Source organism: Pituophis catenifer, unplaced genomic scaffold (genome assembly GCF_029215685.1).
Source record: "Pituophis catenifer annectens isolate HBS135680 unplaced genomic scaffold, rPitCat1.0.hap2 SCAF_2, whole genome shotgun sequence".
NCBI classification, from domain to species: Eukaryota; Metazoa; Chordata; class Lepidosauria; order Squamata; family Colubridae; genus Pituophis; species Pituophis catenifer.
The window spans coordinates 160,502,034-160,527,156 of NW_027256882.1; the positions used below are offsets into that span (position 1 = coordinate 160,502,034).

At 41.8% G+C, this 25,123-nt stretch overlaps 1 protein-coding gene across 2 annotated transcripts in view; it reads right to left on the bottom strand.

Annotated features, from left to right (window-relative positions):
* Positions 1-3,837: 3,837 nt before the first annotated feature.
* The window catches only part of TSPAN31 (tetraspanin 31), a 32,539-nt gene continuing 11,253 nt past the window's right edge, over positions 3,838-25,123 (bottom strand). The window contains exons 2-6 of one of the 2 annotated variants that reach the window (XM_070937907.1): positions 23,042-23,209; positions 19,229-19,309; positions 17,343-17,483; positions 9,038-9,151; positions 3,838-7,896 (exon numbers count right to left, since the gene is read on the bottom strand). In XM_070937907.1, the coding sequence (XP_070794008.1) occupies positions 7,822-7,896; positions 9,038-9,151; positions 17,343-17,483; positions 19,229-19,309; positions 23,042-23,209 (579 nt within the window). In that variant the 3' untranslated portion in view covers positions 3,838-7,821. Of the gene's footprint in view, positions 7,897-9,037; positions 9,152-9,517; positions 9,687-17,342; positions 17,484-19,228; positions 19,310-23,041; positions 23,210-25,123 lie in introns of those variants that run through there. The other variant, XM_070937908.1, reaches the window with a different exon arrangement.

Sequence of the window (25,123 nt, forward strand, 5' to 3'; positions counted from 1 at the left end):
TTGGCAGAAGTGCCATATCACAACCGACCTGGAATCTAAGCCATTCAAGTTTAATATAAAACTCCACTGGGAGCTCGGTTTATCTTCATGCTGTGAGAATATCATGCTCGGCATTTACTACAAGTAACAACCATCTTTTTTTTTTTTTTTTTGCTAATACGTTCCTCCTATTTTCCTTGTTTTAGCTAAATGGCATAAAACTGTTATAATGCTTCATTTGAATAAGGTTCTGTCTCTTCCCCTTCGTTATATTAATCAACCATTACTCTTAACCTGAAATATATTTTTTTTACAGAGGTTCCTCATAAAAATATATTTTTGTACGCACCTGATTTGGGGGTACTCGGAACTGAAGAGACAAACTCGGGAAATTTGGCTGCTTTTTTTGGGGGGGGGTCTTTTACAAATCAAAGCTATTTCTAAGTTAACAGTACTTGTGATGTATCCAGATCTCTAGGCAGCAAACTGCAACTTAACTGCATTGTAATACATTCAGTGGCATATGTTTATTATGTATTCATCTGTTGATAATCAACGATCTGAGCTTCATAATTGATTTTGCTGTTTAGAGAAATGACAGTACATTATACATATTCTTTGAAACATACATGACTGGTACATATGTATGCTCGGCGGCAGCTATTGTTATGTGCCTTATATTGAAGTTTATTTCCATTTATGTAGCTCAAGACACCACCTGTATGTTGCTATTTTGATAAGAGATATACAATTGATAGCGTGGCTATCACTGAACTTTTCTTCAGTAAGGAAACAGAGTTGAAGCCACACGTGGAACCTGCTCTCTCGTTTTTTGTTGTTAATCTTATTTTGCTTTGCTAAGACGTGACCTTCTTTCAATGATGAGTGTGACAGGGTTCCATGCTTTCTCTCTTCCCTTTTAACATCTACATGAAGCCCACCGAGTGAGATTACCCATCACCACAGGATGAGGTATCCTAAGCATGTGAATGGATACCCAATTGTACATCTCTGTCAGGGACGAACTCAGTGATGCCATGAATGTTCTTTTGCGGCGTTTGGAAGCCGTGGACATCTGAATGAAGAACGACAGGTTTCAACTGAACCTTGGGAAGATAGAGTGACTGTGGGGCTCTTCTGTATCTGGTGGGTTTATCATCTTTGATCCTGGATGGGGTTGAACTGTCTCAACTGGACCCAGTGCATAATCCGGGGGTCTTCCAAGACTCATAACTCCTATTTCAAGGAGCAGGTAGCAGAAAATGGCTAGGGAGGGCCTTTGTTGTGCTTTGTGTTGTACGCCAGTTGTCCCTTCTCTTAGATTGGGAAGCCCTTCTCATTCATTCCCCGGTCATCCCCCAGATGAACTACTGCCAATACTCTTCGCAGTACTACCGTTGTAAAATATCTGGAAGATGCAACTTGTGCAGAATGTAGCAATGCAGGCATTACGGATGCCTCTAGGGCAGGGGTCCTCAACCAGTCATCGGATGCTGCCAGTTTAACAACCGGTTCGGTGATTGCGGCCGCGTATGTGCACAGTTTTACAAATACTAACCTCCTGTGTTACCACTTGGGAGTAACACAGCTGAGGCGTGGCAATCCACTCTGCCGCACCGATCAGCTGAGAAAGGTAAGTATAGTATAGCCTTAGTCATTGTACATCATGTATACAATGAAATTGGTTAAAGTAAAGTGCAGGGGCAGGCAGGCTGGCCGACCTGATCATCGGAGTGAACCGGTTCACTCGAACCGGTAGAATCCCACCCCTGTGACCTCAATCCCCGGGCCACAGTTCACTACCGGGTCTTGAGCCATTCAGAACCAGGCCACAGAAATGGGGGGCGAGCGCACACATTTCCACTTGCACAAACAGCAGGAAAGCGCACAACCAGTGGGCGAGCATGCACATGCTCGTTTGTGCCAGCGGCAGAATCATCCTCTCTTCCCCCCCCCCAGTCTGTGAAGCTAGAAAGATTTGGGAACTCTGCTCTAAGGCTGTGTGTGTGAAAAACATCTGTGATGTGTGAGCTGCATTGGTTGCCAGGTCCAGTTCAGAGTGTTGGGTATAACTGTTAAAGCCCATCATGGCATGGGCCCAGGTTATCGGAGGAACTGTCTTGTCCCAATTACAACGACCCATTGGCACCCTGCCCAGAAGGAAGTCCAATCACAAATCCTATCAGCTAAAGAATTTCGACTGGTTGAATTTAGGGGAAGCTTTTTTTTTTTTTTTTTTGCTACTGCTCCGTTCCATGGAATATCTTGCCCCCAGAGGGGAGGTTGGAACCCTCTTTTCTAACCTTCTGGAAAAGCGTTAAAAATCTGGTACTGCTAACATGGGGATCCAATAATGGTATGTAGTCTTGGCAGTGGTTGGTGGTTTGAGAATACTCCTTCTGTCCTTTTGACATTTTTGAAAGGATTTTAATGGTCTTTTGAGTGGTCAGCCACTCAGTCACTTACACAGTGAGATAGGCAGTGTATAATAAATAAAGCACAGGTAAGTCCCTCAGGGCCATAATGGAGCCTAAAATTTCTATTGCTAAGTGAGCCATTTGTTATGTAAGTTTTGCCCCATTTTACGTCCTTGATTGCCGCAGTTAAGTGAATCTCTGCAGTTAAGTTAGTAACACGGTTGTTAAGTGACTCTGCCTTCCCTATTGACTTCGCTTGTCAAAAGGTGAGCATGTGACCCCAGGACACTGCAGCCGTCATAAATATGAGTCAGTTGCCAAGCATCCAAATTTTGATCACATAACCATGGGGATGCCACAATGGGCGTAAGTAAAAAATGGTCATGTCACTTTTTTCAGTGCCATTGTAACTGAACTAAATGAACTGTTGTACGTCGAGGACTACCTGTAAAGTAAAAACAGACCCCCTTCCCCTGGTTAGAAACCACAATCTCCTTTTAGGATCAATCCCATGTTTGTAAGACATCCCAGTGTTTCATAATTAGGATGAAAAATAAGCTTAAAGCCATTGTGTCAGGCCTGGAAGCCATTTTTTGCACTGGGCCTTCAGGCCTGCCACATTTAGTGCTGTGGGAAACTGGGAGGGGGGATTATATGGAGCAAGGGTGATATATAGTCATAATAACATTCCTTTCTCAGAGAGTCAAGGACATCTTGTCCTGCACCTGGAGGGTTGTGTCTGGGAGGCATCTCCAGTTGGGACGGTGCTTTGATTGGACCATGTGATGGACATGTGGGTGCTGGGCAGGGACTTGGACTTTCCTTTGGGTGGGGAAAACCTGGAAGCTTTCAGATTCGGGTTTTCCCAGATGTGCCAATATGACATCTCTAATGAAATGGAACTTTGAGGAACTTCAAGCCTCGGAGTCTTCTTTCGTTGGGGGTGTTACTTGGAACCCTGACACACTGTCTTCTTAACTTGGCTTCTAAGTTCTTGGAGGCCCCCACGATTGCCTTGTGAAATAAGAATGCTGGGTTGTAGGAATCTTAAGGTTTGAACTAGTAAGGCCAATCTACTGGCTCCTGATAGATCGAACGCAGAAAGTTCACCTACCTGTCCTTCAGGAATATGGCTTAATTCTTGGTCAGCCTCTTTACTAGCTCTTAAGTCAAAGGGGCATGCTACTACTTGCTGGGAGGAATAATGAAGCAGGGTTGAATTTTCAAAAGCTCTAACATTAAGACTCTGTTTTCAGTAGAGCAAGATGACTGAAGGCTGATTTTTTTATTATTTGTTAAGCACCAGCATTGAGGACAGTATGCCTTGGAGCAGTTTCCTTTACAGAATGTATAGCTACCTAACCTTTTCTAACACTGCTGCCATTCCTTTCCCCAAGGTAGTAAAGTAGCAAGTACTAAAGAAAAACGCTCAAGACCTGCATTGGACAGAAATGAATTTATTTAAATTGCCTGTCATAACAGGAGCAGTTCCATGTGTACATGATGGGAAAAGTATGTAGATCTTAAAAGCCGTAGGCAGCTCTGAATACATCAGATTGCTATTTTCTGATAGGTTCTTTCCGTCACCCTCCCTATCAACCACCACTGCAGGGCCAAAATAGTCCCTAGCGAAAAAGGTGGATTGAGAGAAATAGCCTGTAAACTCCATTTTGTGTGTTTAATGCATGGTATCTGTCTAACCCTTCCTCTAAGGTAAACAGGATAAGTCAACCATGGCCACAGTCCAGTTTTCACTTGCCACCTTATATAAAGTGCATGTTGAATTGTTTCAATCAGTTCCTGCGAGTAATGTAGCTCAGTAGACTGCCAGCACCCTTCCCCAGTGTGTAAAGGCTGCTAAAATGGTGGCCAGTTCCTGCTTAAAAATGTCTTCTCCCTGCCTAATGGAGACCATCCTAAGATGTTTTATAGCAGAGACATGCTCTTGACCCAGGAAACTTGTAGAATTATAGGCCAGTCTCAATATTCTATTTCATGATATAGTGATGAAGAATGTAGTGGCCTTGTAGCTCTAGATGCAGCTAAATAATAGATTTTTCTGGATGAATATCAAGCTTTCAGCCAGACTGTAGAATTAAAAATACCCCCGGTTGCCTGGGTTTTTCACCTGTTCTGGAACAGAATGGGACAAATTGCTGCAGCCAATTCACCAGGGCCATCTTGCCGCGAACAACTCACTATGGCTAGCTCAGCCTGGGACAACTCACCAAGGCCAACTTGCCATGGGATAAATAGCCATGGGACAATTCAATTCAATTTCATTATTTAAAATAATTTTTTAAAAATATTTTTGTCATTCACATTTCATTTTGTTCCTCTTTTTGCATTCTTTAACAATTCTATTCCACAATTTTGATATTAGTGTAACTCTTGTTCCACGGCAAGTTGTCCCACAACAAACTGGCTGCAGTGGGTTGGCCATGGCAAAGTTGTCCTAGAGACCTACTGCAGACCCTTCTGGAACTTTGATGGGAGTATAGCCCTACTAGTTCTGTACCCACTTTTGCTATCACCACTACAGCGTGTAGTGGACTGTAGTGTAGTGTAGTGGACTTTCTGCACTATAGGGTAAAATTAGACTCTTATTTTACCATGGTTCTAATTGTTCCACATCCAGAAGGTGATGCTGAGGTATTAACTGGGGTTGCCTCTTGATGTCTGGTAGACTTCCATCTTGCTCCCTATATTTGTCAGGATGAAACCAGTGTGTGTGTGTGTGTGAGAGAGAGTTTTGGAAGGGTATTCCCAGCTGATGTTAACCTACACCTCTATTGCTCATTATTCAGTTCCAAGAAAGGAACTAGTTCCTGTCAATTCAATAATGCAAGTCAATGAACAGGAACAATCTGAAATTAAATCCAAACGAGTTTTCAAATGGGAAACTGAAGATGGAGACCGAGATCAGCCTATAATTTAGATAAAGTTCCCTGAAAGAGCAGGTTCCCAGGCTGGGAGCACTCCTCGAACTTCAAATGTCACTGGATTCTCCTGTGAGGTGAGTGCACCCATGTAGTTACAGCTAAACTAATTGCACCTTTCCCAGGTTGGTCAGGTTTGATGACAAGTTACCGATGTGTTGTTACTTCACGTTTTAACTCCTGCAACTTGTCCATCAAGACACTCTTTTTACAGACTGTACAAAAACCGCACCTAACCCTAACAAGTACAAGGTGCAAGATCATGTGAAGCCTGTACTAAAAGTTCTCTGGTTTGCCAGTTGCTTCCTGAGAATAATTGAAGGTGTTCATGTTAACCTTGACTTAGAATGGCTTAGAATCTGTCTCATGATTCACACTTTTATAGTTGTTGGGATCTCCAGGACAGGTTCTTTTCGTGATGTCTCCCTTGTGCAACTCACACCAGCTCTTATTTTCTGGGTGTGGGAGAGGGCCTCGCTCTCAGATAATGCTCCTTCAGGAGCTGCAAATGGCCACCATTTTTTTTATTGATTTATTTTGAATTTAGGAAATCTGTAAAGATGCACCTCACGCCAGGTGCTTGCTTTTTAGATGATCTCAGTTATTTGTCATTCATTCGTAATTGCATTCTATTATTAGCCAACTTTTGTAATCCTCAGAAGGATAGAGTACACATCAAATGTTTACAATGATCTCCTCCCACTTTTTCCCCATCTCAACATTTGACTGGAGTTGTAACCCTAGCTCAGAAAAGAAAAGAAAAGAAAAGAAAAAAGCAGTTGAGAATGATCAATCTTTCTCAATCCACACTTGTTTTCACAAAAGGCAGAAAAGTGTTTTGGGGCTTATCTGTACCATTTAATGCTACGTTGTCACCCAGGATGATAACTTCAAAAGGGCCAGCTATAGCTTTAGGAGTTGAGAAGAATTTGCCAAGCTATTTCCACCTGCCTGATATAAGTACTTGCTCGCAAAATATGCCACTGATTATGAGACATTCCCTAATCTATAAATAAATAGTACGGGTGCATGTAATAAGGGCGCAGCCTATGAAACATTCAAGGTTTCACTAGAAGACATTCATATTCATCAAAGAGAAAGCAGTCCGTGTTTTCTTTCCCCGTTAAAAGGGAACGTGCTTCTGCTTTTCGTCTTGAAGGCACGGGTCCTTCCAATCTCCGTCCTCGAAAGATCCGGCTTTGAAAGGACGCTTCTGTGGGAGCTTCACTAGGACCTTTCTTGACAAGAGACGCGACAGCATGGCAACCGCCTTTCCTAGGCTGCCATCTAGCTCACTTAATACTATACAAAGCCCAGTGTTAATGTGTAACATGCTTGTGCTCAGCCGCAGCTTCCCTTGTTAAAAAGTAGAACAAAAGAAATTGCATATGAGAATGATAGCGGGCTGAAACCGGAAGCAGGGGGAGGGGCTACTACACAGGCGGGCTAGAGTTCAAACAACGGAATCCCCAATGGGGGGTAGCTAAGATCCTCACATACATCCTTACTCACAACCATCGAATATAGGGGAAACAACTGAACAGGATAGGACATACCTAGATCACCAGCATACAACAGTTTCAAGTCTTCATCCTCCACCACAGGAAGAATATTGCAAAGGGAACTTGGGATCCAAAACTCAAGGCTGGTATCACTCAAGTTCCTTTTGTTCCAAAGGTGTATAGGTTTTCAGAGAAATCACCTTCATGCCAGTTTTAAGAATTTTTAAAGATGTAATGGTGATTACACTATGAGTAAGTGAGTTCTCTGGTCAGTTTTAGGCAGATTATGACCTTCCTCCTTAAAAAGAGGCAGCCTAAGTATATGATTGTAAATTCTGAATTTAGGTTAATTTCAATTTCAGCTTGTAAAAAAAAAAAATCCTAAAATAAGACATATATCATGCTTGTTTAAACTAAATCTTTCCCCAGAGCTGCTTCATATAGCACTCGTGTCTACTGTGTTTGACCATAGGAAACACAAATTGGGAAGGCAAACCTGGTGGAAAGTAATTTTATGGGACAATTGTTGCCTCTGCTGCTTAAAAGGTTAAGATAAAGCACTTCACCTTGTCAAGATGAAGACATTTGTGGGGGAAAAAAGCAGCTTTAGGGAAAATCTATTTTTTTAAAAACACGGGTACGATAATGCAAAAATTTTAAAAACACCAAAATGATTGTAGTTATGAGCAGCAATTACATGAGTCAACAAAATGATTTTTTTTTTCACTATCTTAACATGATACCAACTAATGTCTGCCTTTTTCTTCCAGTACTGGATCCCTTTGCCACATGCCAAAGGCTTCATGTCATGGATGAGACCTTTGCTTGCTGTTTCATCCTATCAGCGTTTTGGCATAAAGGCAAAATTCACCCTCAAAGGGCCTTGTGAGAGTGGTTGGCAACCAAGTGATGGAAATGGGAGGTCTTAAATAAGCAAGAAGTGACTAACTAAAAAGGAAACCTGGAAGGTGGTAGGAGAAAGAACTATAAAAAGGCACTGGGGTTGGCTCTGGGATCCTTCTGGTTTCGGTAACGCATTGCAAGCCATACTCCAAGGATCTGAAAGGCAAAAAAAAAAAAATCCAATTACAAGATTTCATTCCTTCATCCCAACATGCTTGTTTTATGAATGGTTAGGAAATAATTTGCCATGATCAAAAACTGTCTCAAATATATGGTGAGAACCCCTCTCAGCTTTCAGAGTTAAATTCATAGAACTTCCTTGGCAACATGATCTTTGCTGAGAATTTGGGAGTTGTGGTCCATTGCTCTAAAAGAAGTCGTTTTTGTCTATCAGCTCTGGAATGCCCTCCCTTAAGATGCCAAATTAATTCAAACGTTGTTTCCATTTCAACCCTAAATTAAAAAGTAGCTATTCACCCAAACTTTATAGAGATGTAGGAACTACAGCTTATCCTTGATGTGTAATTATCAAAGGGGTAGATTTTAATGTTACTTGGTTGTATCGAGAGGAGCCGGTTTGATGCAGTGGTTAAGGCACCAGGCTAGCAAGCAGGAGGCTGTGAGTTCAAGTCCTGCCTTAGGTATGAAAAGTCATCTGGGTGACTTTAGGACAGTCACGCTCTCTCAGCACAACCTACCTCACAGGATTGTTGTTATGGGGAAAACAAGAGGAGGAAGATATGTTGGATATGTTTGCCGCCTTGAGATATTTATAAAAAAAATAAAGGCGGGATACAAATAAGTAAATAAATAAAATCCCCTCTGAGATCAGGGGACATTTCAAACACTTAAATCACAGGTGTCAAACTCGATCGCGTCACAGGCCGGACGTTGGCCTTTGCGGAGCTGGGATGGGCATGGCCTGCACGTGACGCATCCGGCCCGCGGGCCGCCAGCCTGACAGGCCTGACTTAAGTGATGATGATGATGATAATAATAATAATCATAATAACAACAAAATAATAATAATAATAATAATAATAATAATAATAATAATAATAATAATAATTTTATTTCTATACCGCCCTTCTCCCGGAGGACTCAGGGCGGTGTATAGCCTATTAAAAGCACAAAGACAAACATCAATTAAAAATAATTAAAATTATTAAATAGTTTCGACTCAAATTTAAAACCCCCCAAATTTAAAACACCTAATTTAAAATCATTACATTGATAGCCCCTTAGCCTTAGAGGCTAAGTAGCCCCTGCTTTCGTTTCGTTTCATAGACATAGTTACCTCTGTGAAACTGAAGAAGAGTCCAACTCCACCAAGGATTTTCAAAGCCTCATCGGCATGTTCCATCAGCACGACACCACATTTGTAGCATCCAGACTTTGATTTTGTGCATGGCTGCATGAGGCGACAAAATGCAGTGTAACTCTGTATTCCCCATTTGTAAGAGACAACCAGAAACCTTTATCTATTTGCAGACACCATTAGCAGCAATCAAAAATTGGACTTCATTAAGGATTGGATTGCTCTTCCTTTGAAGCTGGTGAAAATGGCAGATGACTCTACCAAGTTATTTCTACACAGAATAATAATAACAACAACTTTATTGTCATTGTACGTGTATAAACGTGTATACCCATACAATGAAATTCACTTAATACCCAAAGACCAGGTCCAACACACATAACAATCTCCAAACATACTCCCACCCACCACAATTCCCCACCCCTAAACCACCCAAATATCCACACAACAGACCAAGTAATGCTGTCCAACAGCTCACTGATGGTGGCCCTTTAGTTCATTGTTGAGTGCAATGATAGCTCTGGGATAAAAACTATTCAGAAAACGTGCGGTCCGAGTTTTCATTGTTCTGTATCTTCTGCCAGAAGGCAACAGACCAAAAAGATTGTAAGCAGGATGGGAAGAGTCTCTGTGAATGGAAGTTGCATACTTATAAAATAAAATACAATGGATAGAGCCCTGCCAAACTTGACTCTCCACTGTTAACTCCTCTGGCAGCATTGTCAAAAGATGTAGTTCAGTATATCTGAACAGAACCACAATGGAAGAAGCAGAACACTTCAGGCCCACTCATTTACTGCATCAAAAACGCTTGCAGGAATTCACATCCCATACGCATTCTGCTTTGAATTTAATCCTGGACAGTCTGCTCTAAAGATGAGCTGGTTTGAAAAATACTTGTAAAACTACGAAACGCACAATATAAGGACACATAAATAACACAGTAACACGGCTTTTGAACCTGCTGACATTATCCAAAAGGGAGTGCAGCACAACCACCTGAATTTGCAACCTAGCCTGAACCAGGGACCTCTTTCTCAGCTTCTTGAGGGCTGATTAATTCCAAGTGCTGGAAGTCCGGAGAACCTCAGATTTGGGGTTTCCTTGTTCATCTTTGGTATGCCTGAATTTATGACATCAGAAGCGAACAGAACCTCCAAAGAAAGTACTATGATAACTGTAGATGCTCTGGGTTGGCAACTGATGGTAATGATTGTGAGTTGCTAGTTAGACTTTCCTTCTACCATCAGCATTGCTCTAGAGGCTGGTTTGGAAGAGAATGACTATCTAAAAAGGTATGGACCCTTAACAGAGACTAGAACAAGAATGTGATCTGGAACAATTTAGAAAATTGGGTCTAGAATTTGGGTGAGGTTCATATTAGTCAATAGGTCATCTAATTTTTGAGTAGCTCCTTGCCTCTCGTGAGAATAGGTTGTGGGAGCAGATAGGAGGGAGGCTAGATATGTAGGTGTGCTGTGGACATGGTAAAAGATAAATGGGGTGCTTGAAGGGCTGAATCAGCTCACAGTTACTGTGGTTGATTGTGGTTCTGTGCTAGATGGCAGAGGGTTTTTTTTTAAATCGGGATATAGGCCAGCATGAATGTAACAGTAACAGTATAAAAGGAATTTTGAAGGCCTTCTACTCCAATGTCCTGCTGAAGCAGGAGGCCCTATACCAGTGATGGCTAACCTTTTTGTTGTCGCGTGCTGAAAGTGTGTGTGTGTGCAACAGTGCACCCGCATGCCTGCACCCATAATGCAATGTGCGTGCAACCCCCCCCGGCGCCCCTCCCTCCCGCACATGGGCGTGTGACCCGCCCCACCCCATTTTGGGCTTAGCAGGCCTCCCTGCAGCCTCCTGGGACCAAAAACGGGCCGTCCCAGAAGGCTTCAGGGAGGGCTGCTAGACCCAAAACGGGCTGTGTGGGGGCACACTGCACCCCCCACGCTCCCCTCACATGCACGTGCGTTTCCTGCACATGCGTGGCAGAGACTCAAAAATCAGCTGGCTGGCAGGAGGCGTACGCGCATGCAGGGTGGAGCTGAGCTGGGCAACAGCTTGCGTGCCCGCAGAGAGGGCTCCACGTGCCACCTGTGGCACACGTCCCTATCGCCATCACGGCCCTATACCATTCTGGACAAATGGCTGTCCAATCTCTTTTTAAAAGCCTTCAGTGATGGAGCATCTACAACTTCTGGAGGCAAGCCTGTCTACTAATTAATTGTTCTCACTGTCAGGAAATTTCTACTTAGTTATAGGTTTGTCCTCTCCTTGATAAGCTTCTATCTGTTACTTCTTGTTCTGCCCTCAGGTGCTTTGGAGAATAGGTCTTCTTTGTGACTGCCCCTTGAATATTGGAAGACTGCTGATATGTCACTCCTGCTTCTTCACTACATTAGACTAGACATATCCAGGTTCCACAACTGTTCATCATGTTTTAGCCTCCAGTCCCTTAATCATCTTCGCTGTGGAGGAATGAGATTGCAGTTGTGATAGGCAAATGGGAAGTATGGCAGTAGGGTGAAGATGAACCATACTCAGAAAAGAAATGCGTGATCTCTTCAATTGTCACTTCCTTTTCCAGCTTCCAGCTCTCATTCTAAAAGCCAGATTGCTGGAACCCAAACTCTGGCTGCTGCTATTGACAGCTCTGTCTATAATTATTTAATATAATCAGCCTTCCATCCTTTCGAGGTAGGTAAAATGAGGACCCGGATTGTGGGGGCAATAAGCTGACTTTGTATAAAAAAGAACACCGCTTAGGGGGGGCCCGAAAGCCCTACTAAGCAGGTATATACAAAAGTATGAAGGCTATTGCTTAACGCATTGTAAGCCGCCCTGAGTCTCCGGAGAAGGGCAGCATATAAATCGAATCAATAAATAAATCGAACCAATAAATTTCTATTAAAATCAGTGTATGAGAGTTGGGCAGATAAATTAGTTTAATAAATAAATAAGGATGCCTGACACTTCTTGTTTGCATCACTGAAACCTAAGCGGAGGAGGTCATGTTCTTCTCTTGGAAAGCTGCCAATCCTGGATTTTGAGTTTGCAATCAGCGGGAGTCCTTAGATGCAGGAAGCTGAGTAGATTCTGTCAGTATCAAGTGGCACGACACTGCAAATAGCTAGGTGCCAATCCTTGTGCCAAATGGGTTTACTCCTCCTGTACCATTCCTCCACCATACCTACATCACAGCATTCATGTCAGTCGTACTAACTAGACCAGGGGTCGGCAAATGTGGCTCTTTTACAACCTGTGGACTTTAACTCCCAGAATTCCTGAGACAGCTTAGCTTGGCTGTCTCAGGAATTCTGGGAGTTGAAGTCCACAGGTTGTAAAAGAGCCACATTTGCCCACCCCTGAACTAGACCTTATTGGTGGGGTGGAGATGAAGTACCCCAAGCTGGTAGTTTTGGGAGATTTCAACCTGCCTTTCCTTGACAAGGGTCGTGGTAGGAGTCAGGAGTAAATGGTTGCCATGACAACTATGGGCCTAATGCATATGAAAAAAACGCACATTAGATTTGTACTTTGTCTCAATATGATCTGACCCATGGCCTTTGCCTGTTGTGGAGAATTTGCTTTATGATTGCTGGGGAGTTCTATGATGGAACCACCTCCTCAGTGGAAAAAGGCCCATTGACCCAAGTGCCTTACAGATGCTAAAGAGTGTGAAACAAATAAAAATAAACAAATCTGTACTTTTAATACTGTGGCCCTTTTTAAAATGACTTGATCCTTTTAGGGAAAGAGAGTCACAACCATTACAATGGCTGTTATAAAGAATTCTTGTGGTATTTTGTAGATCGTCAGCCAGATTCCAGAGCAGTTATATTTCTGGGAGAATGAAGGTGACTGAACTTCGAATCTTGTGATATGATCTGGGATCATTTTGAATCTTGAGGAAATATCTGAATGTCATCTTCACTGCTTCTTGGTTGGATGCCTGTCCCTCAGGGCTGGTTACGGCCTCCCATAAAGGGGCAGAAAGTTCAATTTGAAAAGTAATCAATTCTTTTCTAAGTGAGGACCTATGCCTGTATGCCCTGTTCAAAGAGCATTGATTTTGATTTGACTGTTTTGGATAATTTAGATCTATAACCTAGGAAAGATTCTAAAGAAAGTAGTGGCTCTGCAAGTCCAGAGAATCTAGAGAAAATCGTATTTAGACACTTAGTAGTCAGGTTATAGGCCAGGGCATAGCATGGAAACTGCATTGGTTGCACTTGTGAATGACATGGAGAGACTAGAATGGAGAGACTGTTCTGAAAAAAATTATGCTATAAGGCAGTGATGGCAAAACTTTTTGGCACCGAGTGCCGAAGAGGAGCTGTCCAGGGTGCATGCGCCCCCACCCCCGAAAATGAACTTCCGGTTTCAGCTACTGAACTTCCGGTTTCAGCCAGCTACTCTTCCGGGTTTCTGGCACTCATGTGCACGCGACGATCAGCTGGCCACATGCATGCTCACACAGGAAAACGGAAGACCAGCTCTTCTAGTTTCCAGCACTGCCACATGCAAAAAGACCACCTGATCGTCATGCACGCATGCGCACCAGAAATCCAGAAGAGGAACGAGCGATGCCACACGTCCCAGGCAACATGGCTCTACATGCCACTTTGGGCACACGTGCCATAGATTCACCATCACGCCTATAAGGTGAGGATTGCAACTGCATGACTTCTTATTTTCTGGGATTTTTTTATATTTTTGATTTTGTTATTTTTGTTGATGTATAATTTAGACTATTTTTTTTTCCTTTCTGGATGTCATTTTCTTTTAAAAATGAGATTGTTAGCCACCCAGAGTCTTTGAGAATAGATAGTATACAAATAATGTAATTATATAACCAAACCCATCTCTTATGGAATAGAAGGTAATGTCTTGCTAACAAGCTGCTTTTAATTAACTTTAAAACAAAGCTCCTTAAAAAGGAAGGATAGCACATTGCAAAGGAAAACAGCATCCTTCAGCTGCATCTTTTAGGGTGGCAATAGATTTGGGCCCTTAGGAAGGCCTTTCTGATAAATATATACTTTGTACTAGCAGAAATTAGCGAATACGATGCATGCTTTCAAAATTCAAAATATGTTATCCAACCCTTAGATCCGTGATGGTGAACCTATGGCACGTGTGCCGGAATTGGCATACAGAGCCATCTCTCTGGGCACGGCAATCACTGCCTGTTGCTATTCTGGGTTCTGGTGTGCGAGGGAGCACCAGAAACTGGAAAAGCAGCTTCCTGGCACGCATGCACACGCCAGGAAGCTGAGCTTCTGGTCTCCGGCGTGTGCATGTGCACTGGCCAGCTGGTCTTTGGGTGCGCATGCATGCCAGAAACTGGAAGACCAGGTGACTGGTGCGCATGCGCATGCTGGAAACCAGGAACTGCACCTACGTGCCAGGGAGCTGCTCTTCCGGTTTCCGGTGCTCCCACCCCGCGTGCGCACTCCCGTTTCGGCACTCAGTGCCAAAAAGGTTCGCCAACACTACCTTAGATTATTGTGATGCACTAATCATGATGAAAAGAAACCTTGCTTACTATAAAACAGTTACAGTCTTGCAATCTGAGTGAATTTAACATACAATTGTGAATAATAAATAAAGAATACATCAGCTCTAGTTAACACATTTTTCGGATTATAAGAGGCACCTTTTCCCCCCCTAAAAGGTGGTGAAAATTTAGGTGCATCTTATACACCAAATGTAGCCCCACCCACCCACTGGCCCCCACCCTTTGGCCTGTGCCTCGCAGCAGTTATCTACCTGCAAGCAAACAGCAAGAAAAAACAGCTCCTTTCAGCTTCAGCACAGCCTAATTAGCACAAGTTGATTGGATTGGCCTCTCAACTCAGCTGATTTGCTCTCAGCTGTTTTGCACAGGCTCTGCTGCTTGCTACAAAGAGGTAAATTGCTGGAGCAGATTTTTTCCCCCTTGTGCTAATCAAGCTATGCTGAAAACGAAACTGAAAGTAAAGCAGGCTGTTTGCTGCAATGAGGCAAAATTGGGCAGAGGCAGAAGGAGATTTCTTTTTCTTCTTTTCCTCACCAAAAAAGGTAGGTGCATCTTATACTCCGAAAAATACGGTATGTAAGCACTGCTGGGCCCGGCTGCCAAACGCATTGCCCAGCCTTCTTTTAAATCTTTCTATTGAATAGAGGAGAATCACCCCTGCTGAAAAATTGCTGGAAAGGAAGATTATTATTTTATGTCATGCCTGGTACTTTGTACAGAGCAATAACATATATAGGGACAAATGCTCACACAGGTAGACAGAACAGCCCATTTTTAATGAATGGCTGATACTCTTATCCAGGATGTTTCAATTTGAGTTCCGATGAGCCCTTACTAAGAAAACCTAAAAGGCAGACAAGCTTTCCTAAAAACACAGTTTGCTTGGTTCTCTGTGAATCTTTCCTAAAATGTTTAGCCGGACAATATTCTTAGTCACGACCGCTTGAAGCAAAAGTGGGGAACAAGTAGGCCTGTTGAAATGGCAGTCTTGGGGTCCCTCCCTCACCCTCGTGAAATGAGGCAATAATGCTGTAGATCCCCCTAATCCCATTCAGAGATACACAGCTGGAGATGGCAATTTAGATAATTACCTCAAGTGAAGGAGCCTAAGAACAGAAAAGAGATTTCTGTTTTTAAATCTAGACCGCCGAAGGAGGAGGAAATGAGCCACAAGCAAAGGAACTAAAAATAAATAAATAAATAAATAAATCGCTGCATCTTGTATGACTGGCTTTGCTTGGCCAGATGGGAATTGCATGGGAATAATCTGGAAGGACTTGAGGTGGAAAGTCTTATCTTTAGGGTGGTGAAAAACTAGGAAGAGTAAAAGCATGAAGGGTGGGGAAAATATTGAAGAATTGTTGGGTTTTCTATTGTTACAGCCCATATTACAGGTAGTCCTCCACTTACAAACCACAACTGAGCCCAAAATTTCCCTTGCTAAGCAAGACAGTTGTTAAGTGAGTTTTGGCCCATTTTATGACTTTTCTTGCCACCGTTGTTCAGTGAATCACTGCGGTTACTAAATCAGTAACACGGTTGTTAGGTGAATCTGGCTTCCCCATTGATTTTCCTTGTCCAGAAGGTTGCAACAGCTGATCTCATGACTCTGGGACACTGCAACCATCATAAATATGAATCAGTTGCCAAATGTCTGCATTTTGATCACATGACCATAGGGATGCTGCAATGGTTATAAGTATGAAAAGCAGTCATAAATTACCTTTTTTTTAGGGCCGTTGTTAACTTCGAATGGTCACTAAACTAGAACTGTTTTTCTTACATATATTTTGCATCTTACATCTAGATCAGTGTGTCAGCACTTCAACCTTCTAGTGCTGACATAAGAAGAAGAGGGGGCAGTTGGCAAGAGGACGCTTGACTTCTCACCTACTTATTTTCCCTGAAGATAATATCCCCTAGGAGATGAGATGGGAGGGGGGGACATTCCTGGGAGCTGAAATAGTAGATATGGGGAGAGTGATTTGGAAGAGGGCCAATGAGACGCAGAGAATTGGGGAACGGAAAAGGAAGGTTTGGGGTCAGGAAGTCAGTGTTGGCTACGCCACAATCGGGGACAGGTTGTCGTGCTTAATAAAATGAAAGATTTCTTGAAAGACTATTTGTTTGGAAATGCAATTTATTTTATTTGAGACAACATCGAAACCTGACACAGTGGTTCTCAACCTTCCTTAATGCTGCGACCCTTTAATATAGTTCTTCATGTTGTGGTGACCCCCAACCATAAAAGTATTCCTAAAACCATTGAAAATATGTGTTTTCCGATGGTCTTAGGCGACCCCTGTGAAAGGATCGTTCGAACCCCAAAGGGGTCATGTCCCACAGGTTGAGAACCACTGATCTAGATGAATTCAATGCGAAATCTTTTTAGTTCTCTAAGTATCATTTTCTCAAAGGAAAGGTTTTACTATAGCATGTTTCATTTTTCAGTTACAAGTATAGCTACCATACATTAGAAATTGGGAATGGTTTCTTCTTTAAAATTCCCTGTACTGAAGCAATAGATACGGCCAAATTCCAGTGCATAGGAAACTTATTTTTAAAATTATCTTGGGTGCTGTAGCTGATTTGTATCAGCATTGGATGCTTTAGGAAATGAGCCAACAGCCCAAAGCAGCAAATGCACCTTAATCCTTACTCATCATTTCCAGCATATTAAACCTCTTTAATTAGGGGATATATCGTTTACAAGTTAAATATCTCTTCCATAGGGCAAAGAATCCCAAAGTGTACACTTACTGCACTGCAATTGTCAACATCGCTCTTAAATAGCTCAGCAGATTCAGTGTTGTTGAATAACCCACAGCAATTTAAGTTGTTTTCCAATGATATCCTGGTGTTGTCATTCAGTAATTTCCAGGTACCGCTCAAAAGACTTTCCTGGAAGGAGAGAGAGAGAGAAAAAGAGAGAGACTTTGAAAGCCAGTATCATAAAATAGAATTTTCAGTGACATGACATAAAGGCTTCTTAACTTTTGTCCATATAGCTAAGAAAGCTAAATTTTTAATCTTCTACAGGTAGTCCTTGACTTATGGCCAGTCCCTTTACAGTAGACTTCCCCAGGACTATTTATATCTGAATTCAAAGTCAAAAAAGGATGTAAAATCAAGCACGGTCACATGGTGACCTGCTTAACAACCTACGACCATAATTCTGGGCTCAATTATGGTCGTAAATCAAGGGCCACCTGTATGACTTAGCTACCTTGATGGAACTGTCTGTGAAACAGCAGCTCAGGCATATTCTCCAACCTGTCTCCTTCCTGATACATTGCATAACTCCAGAATTCCCAAGTGGCACAACAAAAGAAATTCTGGGAACTGTCTAATGCAGCTGAAGAACAGGGAGTTGCACAAAATATAAACTTAATTAAATGACAGAAGTGAAATTAAATCAAAAGAAAGTAAACGCACCCACAGGCTGCATTTGTTCCACATGCTAGAATAAACATAGTTCAGTAGTTTACTGTTCATTATGCTGTGGGAAGTCAGTCATTATCTTAACATGTTGCACAAACTGACAGATCTTTGCTTAATGTGATTTGTTTGGCCACAGCACATTCCATGAATAGAACTACTATATTTAGTTAATCACTGCACCACAACCCAAGTATTGGGTTCAGGGTACTGTGTGAATGCAACGAACATGCAACAACTCGTATCAAGAAAGGAAGAGACGCGGTTACACACACACACACAGACATATATAAAACTGGGTGGACAATTAACTACACAATTGGGCTAAAGGACATACTAAACACACACACATACACAGAGACAAATGCAAGATTAATATGCTGCTTGGGTGAAGAAAAAAGTCTTCCTGTTACTAAGCTTGGAAAACAAAGAGGGAATTTACCTCAAGCTTATACTTTTGTTGACCCAACAAGGATGGTTCTAATAGTTCCCTTCCTTGAAGTTGCCAAATCACAACGTCCACATTCAATATCTCTATTTGTATCAAAAGTCTAAGGCCGTGATGGCGAACCTATGGCACGCGTGCCACAGGTGGCACGCAGAGCCATATTGGTGGGCACATGAGCGTTGCCCTAGCTCAGCTGCAGCATGTATGCACATGCTGGCCAGCTGATTTTCGGGCCTTCTGGGCCCACCGGAAGTCGGCAAACAGGCTGTTTCCAGCCTCCAGAGGGCCTCCAGGGGGGGTGGGGAAGGCTGTTTTCGCCCTCCCCAGGCTCCTAGAAAGCCTCTGGAACCTGGGGAGGGCGAAAAAACGGGCTCCTGGGCCCACCGTGCCATCATATGCCAAAAGCAGAGGGAGCACAGGGAGGATGATGCGCATGCGCGGGGGGGCAGAGCACATAGAATTATGGGTGTGGGAACGCATGCGCGCAATCACCCCACACTCCCCCCGCTTTTGGCACGCAATGGCAAAAAGGTTAGCTATAACTGGTCTAAGGGATCAAAGCAAATGGGCTGGGAGTCACAAGCTTCACCCTGCTCATGGGATTGGGATATCTGGCCAGTTGCTCCATTTCTGATTCCTTTGTTTGTTTAAATGATGGGACTAAACACGAAAGGCCATTTTTTGAAAGTAAATTTGCTGTGGTGCAGGCTAAATATAGCCAGAAAAACAGAATGAAACTCAGGCAGGCAGACAGACTTACCTGCTTATGTGTCTTCAGTGCCAGGCATGCACAGGAAATTCCAAACTGGAAAATAAAGATTAGCCCTAGAATGATCATATACTGAAGATGCAGTTAAGGAACAACTCAGGAAAAAATATACAGCAAATAAAACTGAGTTACAGATAAAATGATATCTACACGAAGAAAATTAACAGAAAGTAAAATATTCTCAAAATCAATATAGATTTTTCCAAGAAGGTTACTAAAGTGGGAATACTTTTGAAAGATTGGGAATCAGTGGTGGGTTGGTACCGTTTAAACCCCGGATTGGGCAAATCGGTAGCAGCGGTGGGAGGCTCCGCCCACCTGCCCAGACACTTCTGCGCACGGGCACCCACAAGCGAACTGGTACTGATGGGTTTTGAAATCCGCCCCTGTTGGGAATGCCATTTTTTTAACATTAGGACACAGGATGTTTCAAACAATCAAAGCTGTTGTTCACAAAGATAAACTACTGTTCATCTAACCAAGAGGGCTAATCTGAGTGGCAATGGTTTCTTAAGGATGGCAGCCACAGAAGGATATTTTTGCCCTACTCATTAGTAAACTCTTAAATCAATCAAGGGTCACCTATATAAATAAGAATCCAGAAAATCCAGAAACCAATTCAGACTTTGCAGCTGACATTTTCCTCTCCACCATTATTGCAAAAGAAAAAGGCATTGGCTTTTCTAGAACCTTTCTTGTATAGCCCATTGTTGGTTAACTATTGCTGAGTTAAACTCAAAAGGTGACTATTTTTGGTTTAAAGTACAATTTGTATGGGACAGCAATGTCTTGGCACATACAGCAGCATTGACTGTTATTTCCTGTTGCCTTACATCAGTATTTCTCATTTCAGGTTTTCTGGGCAAATAAGGAAGTTGCTTGATACCACTTTACACTGCCTGTCTTTCATTCATGAGCAGTCTAATTCTGTTGAGAAATCCACAAAAAAAACCCCAGACATTGCTGTTGGAAGTGGGAGGGGTGTTACGATAAAACAACGTGAGTTGTGCTTCGTAAGCAGATTCTGAATCGTCAACAACTAGCCACAATGTTTCAAAAGGCTTCTTCTCAGATTTTTGTGGTTTTAGTAATGCTGATAACCAGGCTCTGCGCAGAAACACGGAGACCTTGAAATACTCCGAAAGGTTATTTTGAAGTCATTCCTTTTTCTTGGAAAAAAAAAACAACCCAACCTTTCTAAGAAACAAAACTGTACCACTTGGAAAACCAGCTGCAGCTCAAGAATCAGTCTCGATTCCTATGTTAATTAGCTTGGTTGGTTTCCACAAAACATAAAGGCAGGAGTGCAAAAAAATGCAATCTATGGCTCAAATGTGGTCCTTCAGTCCTCTTTTAGGGCCCCAACAGCCCTGGATTGGGTAGGGCCAAAAATTAATACGCTGTTTTGAAAATTTTCAAGTTGGGAAGAATTTTAAGGATCCAAACTGGTACTTTAAAAAATTGCAGCACCATAGGACACTTATTTCACCTCTTAAAAATTCAGCTGCTGTCACCAAACTTCAATCTCATTTCAATTTTGGGTTCTAGCTACTTTTGGACCAAAGCCTCAAGTGACATAAGCGGTGTATCCCTGCATTAAGCTATAAACAATGGTTTATAATCTACAATGACTGGGTGCACAATTTACTAAACCCAAAACCAAATCAACCACATCATGGTATTGTATGAACTCTGCTTCTGTCTTCCTTTGTCAGACCATTTACTGAAAAAGAGACTTCAACAAAACTTGGCAAGCCAACTTCCATCCACCACACTATTGCTGAGATTGTATCAACTCTTCTCCTCATATCCTGAAGAGCAATGGTATCCCTTTATGGATGACAAGGTTTCTTTTCTTTCTTTTTCATAACTCATTAATCAAGTTATATTGATTTGAATAATGACTCTTTTTATAAGTCATTAATCATCAGTCATATCAACAATCTGCTGCTACTTGAACCAATATATCCATCACTGAGTTAAGTGTTAAAATCTTGCAGGGAAACAAGAATGCTGCTTCTATGTTCCCCATACTTTCTCCCGCCCTATCATCAAAGTTCAATGAACAGCTTACAAAAATGTAATCCTACTAAGTCTTTTACATATCCAGCAAACTCTTAACACAAATGACATTGGCACAGTAGATGGAAGTTACAAGAAGAATGTTACAGAACCAAAGAATAACAATCATGTGTCCCAAAAGCAAATAATCAGTTACAATATATAATTCTAAAAACAGACTCACCAACTACTCTACCCTATCCCAAGAACACTAACAATTTCTATTCAATAGGTTTGCCGACATAAATATGAAAATAAAGGAGGAGCAATCCAGCTTTATCACTAATATAATCTCTAGTGATAAAGCGGGATTGCTCCTTGTACATCCGGATATATTCTGGTATCTGTTGCATCCAAAGTGGATATGACAATTTAGGACAGTGCAGAAATGGATGGAAAAGGGACAGCATGAAAGCATTAAATTCAGGAAACGTTTATGCTTATATATTTGTTTTAATGATACATGGTTATATTTCAGCTTCTGCTTCCAGGAGATCATGCAAAGGAATGGCTAGTCTGAATCTATCCATTAACCAAAGATGGAGCAGCTTCAGAAAATTTGCTTTCCGCCTCCCTACCAAAAAGAATAATTAAAAGATCCCATAGCGCCCCCCCCCCAAAATTCCTTTCCTTTTATTGCAATATTTCAGAGCTTTTATTCTGAAAGTTTATGGGATGAGACTGACAATACAGATATTTGTCATAAACATACAGTTTATTTCTGGCCTCTTTTTTTCTAAGTTTACATGCACTATTTTATAATAGATTTTCTGCTGTAATGTTCTACAGTTCTACCCAGACACAGATTTATTCATCATTTTTATATAGGCAGGGTTTAATCCTATCTTAATATTATAATGATCTGAGGTTTGGAAGGGACTATATCATAATCAAATTTTAATTCCTTGTCCGAGGGCAGGATTCTTTACTAGTTATTTTCATCAACAGATTCACACTTTCCATACCATGACAAATACAGAAAGAAACTACTGGAGCAGAGCCTTGGAATTAAGGCAAGGCTTAATTTCTGTATTGTTATTCTCAATACAGAAGAAAAAATTATTACCTATTTGGTAGTCTCAAGTACCCAAGTGAACGTGAGAAAAACTTACAAATGTATTTCACCAACATATCTATCTTCCTCCCATATCCCTTAAATAAGCTCCCATCAAGCATAGTAGGGGTTCAATGGGAATTGTAGCTCATCAAGATCTAAACAGCCACAAGTTTTCACTTTTAACTTAGGCAGCCCACAATAGCAATAGCAAAGCAATAGCACTTAGACTTATATACCGCTTCATACTGCTTTATAGCCCTCCCTAAGACCTTGAAATACTCCGAAAGGTTCTTTTGAAGTCATTCCCCATTCCTTTAAAAAAAAAAACCCAACCTTTCTAAGAAATAAAACTGTACCACTCGGAATAGTTTACAGAGTCAGCATATTAGCTGTCTCTCTCTAAGAGGTTTACAGAGTCAGCATATTGGCCTCCAACAATATGGGTCATTTTAAGGATGGAAGGCTGAGTCAACCTTGAGCCGGTGAGGATTGAACTGCTGGCAATGAGCAGAGTTAGTGTGCAATACTACATTCTAACCACTGCGCCATCGGGGATCTTATTATAACTGGCAATTTCAACTCCAGTCATGCCAATGAGACATCTAGTGGAATTCTCACATATCTATTTTTGCAAGGTAGATTTCAGGAGACAGGCAATAAATTCTGCCAAGAGCATAAAAAGATACAAAGAAAAGCATGACTTGGTGATGGTTGATAGCACCAATGAGTCCCACGATGGCGATGAGAAGCAGGAAGAAGCCCACGGCAATGACCCCTCCGATGATGTGGAGGCTGGGAACAATCCCAAATCCTTTACCCCAGGCAGCCACACCAATCAGTAGTAGACCAACCAGCTGGAAAACAAGGAAGATTTGGGGTTAGGAAGATGGAAAAATCAGAAACACTGCAAACAATTCCAATCTATTTAGCTTTTCTTTTCTCTTCAATAAAGTTGCATTATTTCCATTCCCAAATGCTACATATTGTACTGCGATTATTGCTTTCATCTCAGCTCAAGCATAGCATTGCATCTATGAACTAGCCTCCTTTGGATTATAAATCTATTTAACCCAATTCCAGTGAACTGGCCTGAACGTCTGCTTAGTATCATTACCATTCTAGTTTTTGCAGCTGATGACAAGACTTTCTCATCAACCAGACTGTGGAAAAACTGGCCGCATTCTATAAAACAGTTTTAGTACATTACAAAATTGTCACAATATCATAAGGGTTCCTAAGAGATCTGAAATCAAAACAGAGATTTCTTTTTCTCACTTTCCTATTGTTCATTCCAAATATTCAGTGCCAAAACTAGGTACCATGTTCTCTCCCCTCTAATGCTGCTATATTTTACGTTTATTGTAGAACAGCAAACTAACCTCAGATAGAGGGGGGGGGAAGTAGAGTTTCTTCCAGTGCCATTACAACAGAGTGATTAAGAGAGTGACTCTTCACATTAAACAACCTTAAATATATACAACAACTTTAATTGGCTAGCCTTATCAACATTCATATACCCATAAAATTATATTTTCACTGTACAATATTATGTTTAAATTATTCAAAATGTTTCCAAGCCAACAGAATATTGGAAAGTTAGACAAAGGCTGGCAAGTTATTTAGAGCTATAGTAAAGTCATTGTCCTGAGAATAACACACTTTGCCATTTTACACTATTTGAACATTTTTAATTACTTAAATTTTTCCAGTATCTTAGCTTGCTTGGTGTTAACTTCCAAGATGGATTCCTTCACACCTTTTGTTATGGGTATAGAGGTAAGAGACTTTCCAATTGATACAGGCCCCAACCAATGAGTGCCAAACCCAGCTATTCTCCACAAAAGAGAGAAGAGAATTACAGCCTCATTTACTGACCAGTTGTTCAGCAATTGTTCAAAGTTATGAAGGTACTGGGGGGAAAAAAAGCTGGTTCTTGGAAGTTCCAGCTGTCACAACATGCCATGTGATCGTGATCTGGCCTCTTGGCAACCAGCTCATACTTACCACGTTGCAGCGGCCGACGGTCACACGATCACAATTTGGGGTCTTCCCTGCTTGGCTTCCCATAAGCAAAATCAATGGGGAAGTCAAGCAGGGAAGGTCCTACAGGTTGCTTTGATCAGTTGCTCACTCTCTCTCCAGTCTACCAGCAGCCACCCCTGGCTCCACTGCACTCGTGTCGCACAAGCCACTTGCACACCCTTTCCCATTCAGCACCAGGTGCCCGCCTTACTTGCCTGTTTGTAAACCACCCGGGACTTGCTTAACGACTTGTAGTCCTCACTTAACAGCAGCAGTTAAGCAGTGATGTGGTCGAGTGATATTGCTCTTTACAACCACATTGCTTAACAATAGAAATTTCAGTCCCTATTATTGTGGTTAACTGACATCTACCTACAGTAGACTTCATACTCAATTTCAAATGCTTTCCAATATAAGCTATCTACTGTGTAGGCCTTGGTGTTCTCTGAGCTTGATTGCCTTCTATTGTCTTGGTTCTCTTCTACTGATAAATTAGGTAAATTTGTTTTTAACCACAAGAAGTTGTCCGAATAAGAGGAAAGGACACAGAACAGAAATGTGACAAATGCGCTTCTCAAACAAGAATGCCAAGTGCAAGGTCTCTTTGATATATATAAAGAGAAAATATTGCTCAGACATGTAGGTCCACATGTGCCATAACAAGGACAGGGCACTGTCTAGTCATAAAGACAGAGTATAACAGAATAACAGAGTTGGAAGGGATCTTGGACATCTTCTAATCCAGT